Genomic DNA, 12,556 nt, shown 5'->3' on the forward strand with positions numbered 1-12,556 from the left:
GTGGTGGGGTTTTTGTATTTACATTTGAAACTAATGAAATTTAAAGCACTATGTTATAATATCAATATTCCAAAATGTTTGCAAATTCAGTCACTTTTAGAAAAACTCTTCCAGATCTTATAGCTAAATGTCAATTTTGAGATAATATTTGGCATATATTACAAGTGAAAGAATGTACCAGTGAATCAAAGACATATCAACTGAAGTTGGAAGCTTTTTTGCTTGTAGTCTGGTCACACTTTAAACTTCATTTAATCCCAAGGCCTTGTGCTGTTGTCATTTCCTTTATGTGATTTAAATGCTGTGTGTAAAGGAACCTCGGGTATGGCCTGGTATTTATTTCAGAAGTGGTTGCTTTTCTTCCTAAAGCTGCACCAGTGATGGGGTGGGAGGGAGAATGTTGTTGCCATTTATAAATAGCAGAAATGCACAGTAGCTCTCTGGATCAGCCAGGAATTGTGTAGATCCATGACATGCTGTCAGAATGCTGCAGTTCTTCAGCTGATTTTGATTCTTATACTTGCCACAGACATTCAGCATTTTGTTTGAGGAATAATCTGTGTCCTTTCCAGACATATGGCACTACAAGTATTGAATATGGTTGATGAAAAATTGGAAGTAATTCTGCTCTGGCTAATTAAAACTTGCTTTGTAACTTAGCTCACTAATGCAGCTCCATACAGACTGCAGATACAAGAAAATGGGTTTCTAATGAAAGTGAAATTGTTGTGACTGTATAGTCTACAAACAGGATCAAGTGAAGGGCTCACTTAATTCCTAATTCTCAAATGAAGTTTTAAATTAAGCAAATCACTTGTTGTGGTTTATTGCCTTGCTGCTCCATGAAATGAGTCAGTGAAATGAAAGGGCCCAGTCGCCTCCCAAAGGTGTTCTCACTGGCAGGTCAGTACAACAAGCTGCCCTTTTATTCTGGGATACATTTAATCCAGTTCATGGCTACTGAAAGGACCCTATTAATTCAGCTGTACCTGAAAGTCACATTTTTCTTTCTGACCAAGCCACTCTTCTGTCCCTTCATAAAACACTGGTGCCAGGTGCACACACAGCACTGTGTGCTTCATTTTATCCCAAAGGCCTAAGCCAGTGCTAAATCTGCTTTGCAATCCCAAGTGGCCTGGCTGCTTTGTTGCTGAGTAAAATACAATCTACCCTTCAAAGTTAAAGCCTTAAAGATGAACTAAGCTTGATTCTTTGTGTCTTTGAACAGTAAAGCATTACTGTACTGAATATACACATATGATGGGATTTGTGAGATTAATGTGTGACATTTATTTTTTTTTGAATCAATATAAATGCATCAGTAGCCTAAGAGCAAAAGAAATAATTAGACTTGTTGCAATTACAGCATTGTAATTATCTGCTTAGGCATAAAAGATTAAAAAAAAAGAAAGGTGATGCTTAAATTCAAGCATCCTGAGTATTGAAATGTAATACATATTACATAATTTTTGTCTTTGCTTTATATTGTGAAATTCTGTGACTTATTTTAAAATGAGTCTTAATGGAATCTAAGAGATTTAACTAGTTCAGTAATAGTATTACTGTATGGTTTCTGCATGGGATGGTTGTTTACTTACTCAATGATGTGCTCAGTAACTAAACTCTCAGTAATTATATAACATTAAATATCCTTGGCCTGAGCAGGCCCTACACAAAAACCAGGAGAGGCTGGGAGAGCAGTGCTGGTGACCTAGTTCCATTCTGCTTCCCTACTCCTTCCACCTTTCCACAGGCACTTGTTGGCCGTGGCTGCACTGGGACAGGATACTCAGCTGGGCAGCAGCTGCCTCATCTCTTGTGGCCTTGGAAAACGTTCAAATTCTTTCACTTGTAATCTTGCCACTGAATGTTGTGTGCTGTAGATGTCACCTGAGCAGTGTGCAATGTGTGCTCAGTCAAACCTGTGTTACAACCTGGTTTTTACTGGAAGTATGGCCTTTTTTACCCCAGTATACATGTTTGAAAGTGATCGCTTTGTATTGTTAATACTGGAGTTGATGTTCAGAAAAATCTGTCTGGATATGGGATCTGAGTTAGGGAGATATCTGCCAAGCTTAAAAATAATTTTCTAGGTTGAGAAGAAAAGGTGATTTTTTGTATGCAGGAAGGTTTTTTTAAGATAGAGCAGGCCTATATACCTTGCTGCTTTAATTGCTGTTTTGTTTAGTTTGGACTAATACGGAATGGCTGTGTAGGGGTGTCTTGGGTTGGGTTCCCCCCCATGACCTGAAGTGCTTCCATTAGAAGTTGTGATATTTAGTAGTGCTGCAATGTCCAAACACTGTCTGCATAAACTAAATAACCATATGACTTACATTCCAGCTTGCCTATTGTGTTGTACAGTTCCTGGAAAAAGATACAACTTTAACAGAGCCTGTAAGTGTTTTTCAGTTGGATGTCTTTCTATTTTTAATTTCAATTAAATACTGCAGTGTAACCTGTTGAATTGTGCAGCAGTGCTGTGTTACCCTGATTAAAGATGGAGAGGTAGGATTTTTTCGGGGGGTAGAAATGAAATTAGAATAGTTAAGAAAATTGAGTTTGAAAGGACACTTATCTCTTAACTTGTGGCCAAGATAGAGCACAAATTTAACTATAAGTTTGAACTTCTGGTTTCAACCAAACTACCTCAAATGAGAATGCATGTCATGACTGTATTCTCTCCTCATAAAAACTAAAATTTCAATGGTTTTAGTACAGATTGCTTGTGCTTAGCCATTGCATGAAGTTGAAATATTTTAGGGAATAAACAATCCTGAAATAAAAGTTGAAAAGAATAACAACACTTCATTTAGACAGGAACAACTCTGAAATTCCAAATGTGGTGTTTGTCTGTCCTTTTCAGTTCCTGGGCTGCCTCTTGGCAGTCCAAACGCAGGTGCTTCAGGCATGTGTGGCTTTTGCCAGACTGGGTCTCCCATGATACATATTGACAGCTCAGCTAAAAGGGTTTGTGCACAGGCTTTGGCAGGGCCCATGAAGAACAGAGGCTCAGGGCAGTGCAGCAGCTCGTCAGGACACAGAGTGATGTCAGGCCAGCTATAAAAGACTCTGGGTTTAGTTGGACAATCAGGAATATCTCCATTAGGGCTATGTTGGTGTTTAAATACTTTACCCCTTTTGTGACTGAAAAATGAAGAGCTTATGCAAGACCTACATTTTCTTCTATTAAAAAAAAAAATATGAACAGCTTTGGGAAAATAACATTGATCTTCACTGAGTGCCCTTGGAGGTCGCTTGTTTTCTGCACAGCCATTTCAGCTGACCAGTTATTTTGTAGCTGGTGGAGTGTGTCTATGGATTTGTCCTGTGTGCTTGAAGCATCTTTCCCCCTGTGCTGCAGTGTTCTGGCCACACTGGTCAAACAGCTTATTTTGTGAGATAGGGTAAGGAAAAAGGAATTGTGTAACCCATATTCCTTAAGCCAAGTGAGGAAACAGCCCAGGCATTTTGACAGTTAAAGCTGAGATGTGAGCAGAACATGTGTAGTGTTGCATAAAAACCTGCAAGATTGAATGAAGTGACAGCGTGACAAGGTCAGAACTTCCTGACACGAATTTACAGGAGTGTGGTGCAGGATCCAAGCCCAAACTGCTGAGAACAAGGCAGGGCTTTAGAGCAGTGCCACAGTGCAGTTCTGAGGCTCATCTGGACTGTGGTCTGTACAGTTGGGTTGCTTCTTAATCAGTTAAAGTGAGTTCAGGCTGGAGAAGACACAAGAACTCACTGCAGAGTCACTACCTGTGTTTGCTTTGGTTGTTTCTGTAGTGTGTAGTAAAAGTTGTTTTATAAAGGAAATAAAGTTTAATAAGACAAGTAGTGAAGCTTTAAGAAACTTTCTGAAATGCTTGAAAAGTAAATGTTAAAATTTGGGTCAACTGATGAGATAGCATTGGAAATTTTTCTTGGCTTTAGGTCAAGTAATATTTTAAGAACTCCATCAGAAGGCTGTCTTCACACATACCTTACTGTTATTTTTCTGGCAGGGATTGTCACTCAGGGTCAATTTGGAGGACATTCAGCCCGAGCTCTTGTAGCTATGGTAGTCTGCCTCAGGTCAGTCCTGATGTTTGCAGAGCTGACAAGAGGAGTTTGTTACCTAACCCTGCTGAGTGCAATGGCCTTTACATGGAAGAAATCAGGCTAAATGTGCAGTCCTTGTACATGAGTTGTTTTCCAGCAGGTGCCTACAGTTGTAGCCCACTTCATGAGAATCCTGTAGCTCAGGGAAGAATATTAATTTGTGTAGTAAAAGCAGCAATCCATGAACATAAATGTGCAGGTGTCAGCTTTTTAATATAAAGGCACAGTCATGCTGGAAACTGATACTCCATCAAGGAGGAGCAGGGAATAGGTATCTTGTTGAGGTGTGCACTGTTATACTCAGAACATGTTATTTCTTTATCAAGTTGAGAATATGGGTCTCTTCTCTAGCAATGTATATTTAAAAATTCTTGCAGTAATTTGTGCTAGGAAGTGCACTTCAGTCTGACTTTTTTCTCTGGAAAGACACTTTTGATAGTACATGTAGTTGTTAATAAAGCAGCCAGCTGGAAAGCTGAAGGAAAAAAATCAACATGACAAAAAGCAAATGTGGAAGGTGTTAAAATAATTGAGTAAGTTTTCCCTTTGGATATGATCAGTTAGGTGCTGTTGTATCATAAAAAGTAGAGGTCCTTCAGAATGAAAGTTTATAACACTCTGAGAATGTTTCTGCTTCTGGAGCATAGTTGCAGGGGTTTTTTTGTCGTTTTTTTAAAGCCAGAATTCATTTTGTAATTTAGATGCCATGTGAGATGTTTATTTCTAGGAAAAATGCCTCCAGCCTTTGTTTGCTGTATTCCTTCCATTCCTCTTGGGGGCTGTACTTTCCAATTAATTTTCCCAAAGGTTTTGTTTTTCCAGTCTTGTGTAAGCTAGTTTCAAATGCAGATCTTAGAACACATTTTCTCTGTAAGTTCACATCTTTCTTACTTGAGTTTCCAGTCTAACATGTCAAATTGTAGCAGAGAAAAGGAAGAGTTGGAGGCCATGGCTCCTGTGCAGGGCCCCGTCAGCATTTATTGTTTCCTCTCAGGCTTCAAACCTTTGATGCCAAGGCAGGTGCTCCCTAAAGTATGGATGAGTAGAAGACAAAAAATATTCTGTGAAATTTAGCTACAGGGGGGTTAACTTCACTTTGTGATGCTTTGATGTGATCAGCATCCTGTCAATTCATGTGAGTACTGGAATGGGGGCAGAGTGTGAAGGGATAATCACAGGCACACAAAGCAATAGGGGTCTGAGTTATTCTGATAACTTAAACAAGACAAACATTTAAATATGACTGTTTATTCAGTTTTCATTGAACCTCTGCATAAGGAAAAGCAAACCAGTACTTTTTTTATATCAAGTATTTAGTAGAAACTTGTCCTGCTTTAACTTGTTTGTATTTTTCATACAGGTAATCAGAGGACTGCTCAAATTTTGGCCAAAAACATGCAGTCAGAAAGAGGTTGGTTTTGTGTCTCATTTCTGGTGTCTGCTGTGATGTAAAATCTCGTGGGGCAGATTCACAAACCTTCTCTCTGCTGTGCTCTTCAAGAGATCTTGCAGAAAACTTGCAGTTCTTGAAGCTTCTTGAGGCACTCACCTTTGTCATGTGATGCAGTCTGGTTTCTTCTGTGTAGTTAAAAATGAGTTTGAAAACCAGGAGTTTGATTTATCCCACCAGATTCCATCCCAAATAACTCTTTAAAAGTGGGCCCCTTAACACTGTGGTCTCTTTTTCTGCAAGTGGTGATAAATTTTTCTGTGCCAGCTACACAGAGTTCTGCTGGTTGCAATTTTATATGGGAATTAATTACTTACCACTTCAAAAGCTACTCTGATAATCTCTGCAACCATTCTTGAAATAAGATGCCCTATTTTTTTTTAACTGCAAAACCCCATTTTCTGGAGAAGCAGTTTGATGAAGTATTCAGTATTTACACAAAAGTCCAAGAGGAGAGCTGTAACCTGTTAGCTGAGGGTGATGATTGACTTCTTTTAGGCTGCAAAAGCCCTGTGTATGTCTAAATGCCTTGTAATGACAAACAGTGTTCTTTGCAGGATTCATGACTAATGTAGTAGCTGTATTTTGTTTACTTCTGTTTACAGAGGTGATATGAAGCACTCTCATCCTTTTTTTCCTTTCTAAACAAACAGGTAATGTTTTTAGGTGAAATTGAAGAAATCTTAGATGTTATAGAACCAACACAATTCAAAAAAATAGAAGAGCCTTTATTTAAGCAAATATCCAAGAGTGTGTCAAGTTCACATTTTCAGGTAAATAAAATAAGTATAAAAAAAACCCAAGCAAACCTTGTGGTAACTTATTTTATGGATGTTATAAACCTTAACTTTGTGTTTCAGGTTGCAGAAAGAGCTTTGTACTTCTGGAATAATGAATACATTCTTAGCCTGATTGAGGAGAACATTGATAAAATTCTGCCAATTATGTTTGGCAGTTTGTACAAGATCTCCAAAGAACACTGGAATCCGTATGTAATGCTTCACTTTATCTGTAGTACCATAAATAAACTGTCCACTGTTTCAGGCTTGGATTGGGAGCTTATAAATGTAACTTCATTTTTGCTTAAATCAGATGAAATCCATGACATTCTGGGTGTTAAATCAAGTGTCGCTTTCAGCTGTGTTGTCCTTTCACTGTTCTGCACTGTTGTGATGGAGACCTGAAATCTGTTGAAAAAGTGTGAGGAAATTGGATGATGATCTTTGTATTGTAATCACATCTGATGCTTTGTGTTAGTTCAAAATGCAAATTAGTGCTACTTAGGCCAAAACCATTTCTAAGGGTTGCTTCTGTTTATGCTTTGCTGTCCTTTAATACTTCAGATGAATACAGCTGTCTGTGCCTTCATAAGTGTTTATTGCTGATCAGTGAGATAAGAAGAGGAAAAGATCCTATCAGAGAACAGAAACCCTTATAAAGGATGGTAGGACTGAGAAATGAGTGACTACTTCACTTTCTATTTAGTGCCACAAGTGAAATACTGGTATTCCTGTGTTTGAAAAAAGCAGTAATGGTATTTAAATACTGAAAAGCAAAGCTTGCTGGTGCCGGCACCCTGAATTAAATTGCAAGTTAGTATGCAGAATATAAAGCTTGTACAGGCAAAAGCCAGGGTGAGCAGGAGCCTCCCACAGCCCTGCAGTAAAACAGATGTCCTGTTTTCAGCCTTTGGAGGCTTTGCAATTATTTTGGCTTTATCTAGATGATGTGTCTGAATATGAACTTCGGGGAATAGTCCTTGGACCAGCAATGTATTTGGGACCTCAACAAATTTGGAGGATGTCCCTCTTTCCTCTGTGCAGGCAGAAGTTGCTCTTTATGAAGGAAGTAAAAGACACAGGATAATTGCCTACTTGAGGACAAGGAAGTTTGGGGAAGAAAGTCTAATCCTTTGATTCTAATCTGTTTTGGAGGGCAGCAAAACATGCTTTTATCCATCTGGTTGTCTGATATGGACTCAACTTCTTGCTCAAAATCCAACTTTTCCTCTCTGAAAACTGAAACCTTAAATAAGCTTTTGACCTCAAACCACATGAAAGCCAGTGTATGAAAAAAAATCAAATTAAAAAATAAAGGATGCTGTGCATTTTGAATGGAATGAGCACAAGGTTCTCATGAACAACTGGGAGATTTCTTAGTGTAAAAAAAATCAAATTAAAAAATAAATGTATAAGCAGGCAAAGGATGCTGTGCATTTTGAATGGAATGAGCACAAGGTTCTCATGAACAACTGGGAGATTTCTTAGTGCCATGATGGACACAGTGCACTGAAAAGGCAAACCTGGTTCTTTGGTTATTTCCTTAGGGGTTTTTTTGACTCCTTTTTCAAGGTCACAGCCTTGCAGTCAGTGGGGAACTGCTAGTGAGGGAGAAGACAGTCTACCTGCTTTTTGCTTAGTGATTAAGCTTAATGATAGGCATTTTATTGGGTTTTTATTTCTTTGTATAAAGATGAGTAGGTTTAAAGGAGAGAACACAATGTTTAAGATGGTTTGTTGGAATATGAATACTTTCACATAAAGAAGGGTAGTGCAGGAATACAGGCAACCACGTAACACACAGCCAGCATTGCTCAAACTGGTGAGTTTCTTAAGGAAACTGAGGTACCCAAATCCATTATCTGATGTTCTTGATTCTAGTTCCTTAGCAAGACTCCTGCTGCCCAGAAACACTGCTAGGAGAGCTTTGCTGTGCTAAACCACACTAAGCCTGTGGTTTGTCTGCTGCCTTCTTGAAGCTATAAGCCAGAGTTTTATTTTTCTAGACTCTCATGTTTCATTGCTCAAATATTACAGAGTTGTTGTTAAAACTTGGTTTATTAAAGGTTCACATAATTGAATGGCTTTAAAGTAGAGCCACAGCATGAATAATTATATCCTCTGCAATTACAGAAGTCAGGAATTTAATCTTAAATAGCCATTTCAAAAAATGTTTAACTATACTATTATTTCCTCTGTAAATTAATAAAATGGAGAGGATTTTGTTTCAGAAACTCCCTGACCTTACAGTAGTATCTTGAATAAGAAGCTTGGAATCCAAAAAAGAAATAAAATGCTTGTTTTCTGAAGTTAATTTTGTCACGTAGTAAATCTTACGGCTGTGCTCCTTCTGTTTCAGAACCATTGTGGCACTGGTGTACAATGTGCTGAAAACCCTGATGGAGATGAATGGCAAGCTCTTTGATGAACTCACAAGCTCATACAAAGCAGAAAGGCAAAGGTACTGAGCCTTTTCCCAAGTTCCCACTGAGGAATATGTCCAAGCTGTGATTTTGGCTGGTGCTTTGCTGTTGTGGGGCTCTGTAGTGGAGCTCTTGGGGCTGGGTGTCCCGTGAGTGAGGCAGTGCCATGAGAGAGCTGAGCCCAGAGAGGGACAGGAGGGCCTCAGCTCCCCTCCTGCCTGGGCAGGGGATGTGCTCCCTCCTGGGTGGTGACATGGGTCTCAGCTGCTGCTGCTGTGCTGCCTCAGGTGTCTGAAGAGAATGGAGCTGGAGAACTCTTCACAGCTCAGCAGAACCAGTGCTTACCCTACTAAGCAGCACTGCTGGAGTCAGGGCACAGGGGACCCTTGGCCAGCTGAGACCGCTGCCAAGCCTCCTTGTGGCAGCTGTGTTCTTCCCTCTCAAAGATTCTCAGTCCCTTAATTTGTGTACATGTGATAAAAGCTTCCTTAAAACAGCAGCCAGCTGTGCAAAGCCACCCTACAGCAACTGTCTGCATTTGCTGGAGCAAAGGTACAGTTTCACCACTCACCATTACTTGTTTGTTATGCTCTCTTTTTAATTGAGGAAACTGTAATTGTCTCTAAAAATAGCTTTGGAGAAAAACTTTGAAGTGGAATTAGCAGATGCAAGTCACAGTTAAGTTACTGTGTCTCCAAACAGTGCTTAAAACACATCTGAAATTGATCTTTCACTCTTTTCTTTAGAGAGAAAAAGAAAGAATTGGAACGTGAAGAGTTGTGGAGAAGGTTGGAGGAGTTAAAGCTTAAGAAGGCGATGGCAGAAAAGCAGAACACCACTCACAACGTGCTCAATGCACACAATACAAGTGCCAAATAAAAGAAATGACCACCTCTTCTCGGCAGACATTCTTTTTTTGTACCCTTTTGAAATATATAAGGATTTGCAAAAGAAACCTCATCAGTATAATAGAAACAGCCAAATTTTTTCTCTGGCAAGTGTAAAGATTTGAATTTAAATACAGCAGTTAAGTGATGTCATTACCACAACATATTGTAAATTTGTCTAATTATTGATATACTGTCACTTCCAATGTTTCATAGAACTGAGTTATCATCCTTAATGAGTGAAATAATTACGGGAGTGGTGAGAATTATGACTTGAATTTTTGATTGTGTTGCACATAGGTGGTATAGTTTGCTACGTACACATTTTTCCTTGTTTTATATGTGCTTTTCACATTGCTGCATACTTTGGTTAAGATGATAGAAAAGGCTTCTAGTTGTGCTGTATTTTCTCAAATAAAACCAAGGTACGTTACCAGGAACTTGAGATATTCAGTATATGCCCCTGACAGCATTGAAAGGAGCTCGGATACAGAGCTGTCCTAGAATTCCCGATTGGATTCAGATTTAGATTTATACAATGCTCACATTAGGAAGGAGGCAGGGTAGGGAGAGAATCAGAGGCCAGGGCCTCTACCCCATTCCTGCTGCCTCTTGGGTCCTGGGCTAGTTAGGGATTTCCTCCTGCTACAGCTGAGGATGGAGCTTCCTCAGGAGAGCCCATCAATGATGCTCCTCATCAGCCCAAGGACCCTCCAGAGTGGTGCAGTGTCCAAGAGACCCATCTTGGATGTTTCTGCACTAGTTTTAGCATCTCATGGACTGAAGAATGAGACCAAAATTGGTATTGCTATTATTTTTTTCAGTAAGGTGGGAAGAATGTCAAGAAATTATTCCTTGTTTTCTTTAAAGAAAATGCAGTCTGTTTTCTAAAGGTGGAAAGTTGACAATAGAAGTCTTGTCTGTTTACTTGATCAAGTATTTTTTTCACATCTTTTATCAGAGTACCATTCCAATCTCCTAAATTGCAGTTGTGTGGAAAAATTTTGTAATGAAAGATCTTTGGGGAATTGAGCAGCATTCAATAAAGTCTTTATGTTTGTATTTAGTGCTGTACCTCACATCTTTGTGTTTCTGAAGATCAGTGGAATTAGAAGGGCTGTTGCAAACAACTTTTTAGCTGTCCAGTGTGGCTTTCCACTGAGTGGCAAAAGTGGGGAAGTCCCTGCCACGCTGTTTGAGTCAACTGTATTACACTTAATTTGTTGCTTTATTTTTGTGTCTAAGTAGTTGTTTCACAGAGGGTATGGGACCTAGCACTGCCTGAAGGGAAAGGACAGTCACACAAGCACAGCTCACCTTGGTATAGTGCTTTAGTGCCTTGTTGCCCTTAAAAAATAAAGTTCCCAGTGTGCGACAAACTTTGTTCATCTGTCCTAGAGCCTAAATGAAAATAACTTACACAAATGGGGAATCAAGCACCTTGCAGGAGTTCAAGGAGTAAATCACTGCCATTTGTAATTGTTTACGAGTTTCTCCCAAAGTTACAAATAGGGACATCAGCCTTCCAAATTGTGCAACACTTGCTGTCAGGATCGCTCCTATAAATAGGTATGCAAAAGAAAGGTTTCTTGGCTGGGATCACTGGTCTGCTCTTGTAACATTTCCTTATAAAACAAAACATCTTGACAGCTGAGATGTAGTGACTGAAGTGGACTGCTGTGGGAGTTTATTGAGGGGAAAAAATAGTACATACTGCAAAAAGGAGTTTTATCCTTTATTTAACTATGCTTTCTACTCCTCCCACAGTTGCAGCTACTTTGTCTTCCAGCTTACCTTCTCTGACCTTATTAGCAAATAAAAAGAAAAAATGCAGTAGGAGCAATCAGAATCTGTTACAATTGTTTTTGGGTTTTTTTGTGGGTTTTTTTTTGGGTGTTTTTTTTTTGTGTTTGTTTGTTTTTTTGTTTGTTTGGTTTTGTTTTGTTTTTTTTGTTTTTTTTTTTTTTTTGTAAAATCCAAGAAATAGCTGCTGTAATATCATTTGTTGAAGAAACAATTGGGTGTTCCTTTGGCAGTGGGGCATCAAGAAAGCTCAGTTGTCATAGCATAGGCTGTTAGGTAGCAAAGTCATTGGGAGTTTTCTTGATGTGGAAGGGTTCAGTGTGGGGGATTTTATCCATCCCCCACCTGGTTTCTGTCCTGTTCCCCACCACCCAAAGATGGAGTAGCCTTCTTTGCTTCAACCATGCAGTGTTTGCCCTTTGCTGGTTTTGTTCAGCTTAATCTGAATCCCTTGCTGTGCACTAGGCTGAGCAGCTCAGGAGCCATCCTTGTGAGATACTGGAGACAAGGTGGGGACTGGACACCACCTTTCTCCCATACAAACATCTTTGGCCCCTGAGTAAACATTTTCCCCCAAACAGCCAGTGCTGCTATTTTATTTTATCTTAATGCAATGACTTGTTGCTCCCCCATTTGAGGCTGTATGGTCAATGCAGTACCTTAACTTGCTCTGGAAGCCAGCTGAAAGCCTTTTGTCCCAAAAGGCTTCCTCAGATGCCAAAAACAAGGAAGGACAGTGAGGAGGTATTTTTGATACCCTTACTCCTCTGAGTACTCTGCTGGAAGAGGAAGGAAGAAGCAAACTCTGGGCTGGCATCCTTGCAGCAAAGCCTTCAGAGCAAACACACAGTGGTGCCCTGCTCCCTGTAGACTCCACACGTCCAAGTCAGGCCTCTCAACTAACAAGGGACTTATAAGGAAGAAAAAGACACCAGCACCCCAGCACAGTTGGTGAGCAGGCATTCCCCATAGAACAGAATCACAGTTCCATGCCCTGCTGATGAAAGACTATTTTTCACTTCCTTAGGAAAGACTGCCAGAAAGAGGGATAAACAACAGCCTGAGACAGACTTTGAGATCAGCCACCAGCTCAGCCCCCACGCTGTCCTG

At 39.7% G+C, this 12,556-nt stretch overlaps 1 protein-coding gene across 1 annotated transcript in view; it reads left to right on the forward strand.

Moving 5' to 3' along the window:
- Positions 1-10,717, forward strand: part of PPP2R5A (protein phosphatase 2 regulatory subunit B'alpha) — a 42,102-nt gene extending 31,385 nt beyond the window's left edge. Inside the window, exons 8-13 of the mRNA XM_039697692.1 lie at positions 2,344-2,397; positions 5,465-5,515; positions 6,208-6,327; positions 6,415-6,542; positions 8,693-8,794; positions 9,503-10,717. Of these exons, the coding sequence (XP_039553626.1) occupies positions 2,344-2,397; positions 5,465-5,515; positions 6,208-6,327; positions 6,415-6,542; positions 8,693-8,794; positions 9,503-9,635 (588 nt within the window). The 3' untranslated portion in view covers positions 9,636-10,717. The remainder of the gene's footprint in view (positions 1-2,343; positions 2,398-5,464; positions 5,516-6,207; positions 6,328-6,414; positions 6,543-8,692; positions 8,795-9,502) is intronic.
- Positions 10,718-12,556: the final 1,839 nt, after the last annotated feature.

Source organism: Passer montanus, unplaced genomic scaffold, assembly GCF_014805655.1.
Source record: "Passer montanus isolate IOZ18808 unplaced genomic scaffold, ASM1480565v1 scaffold12, whole genome shotgun sequence".
Classification (NCBI taxonomy): Eukaryota; Metazoa; Chordata; class Aves; order Passeriformes; family Passeridae; genus Passer; species Passer montanus.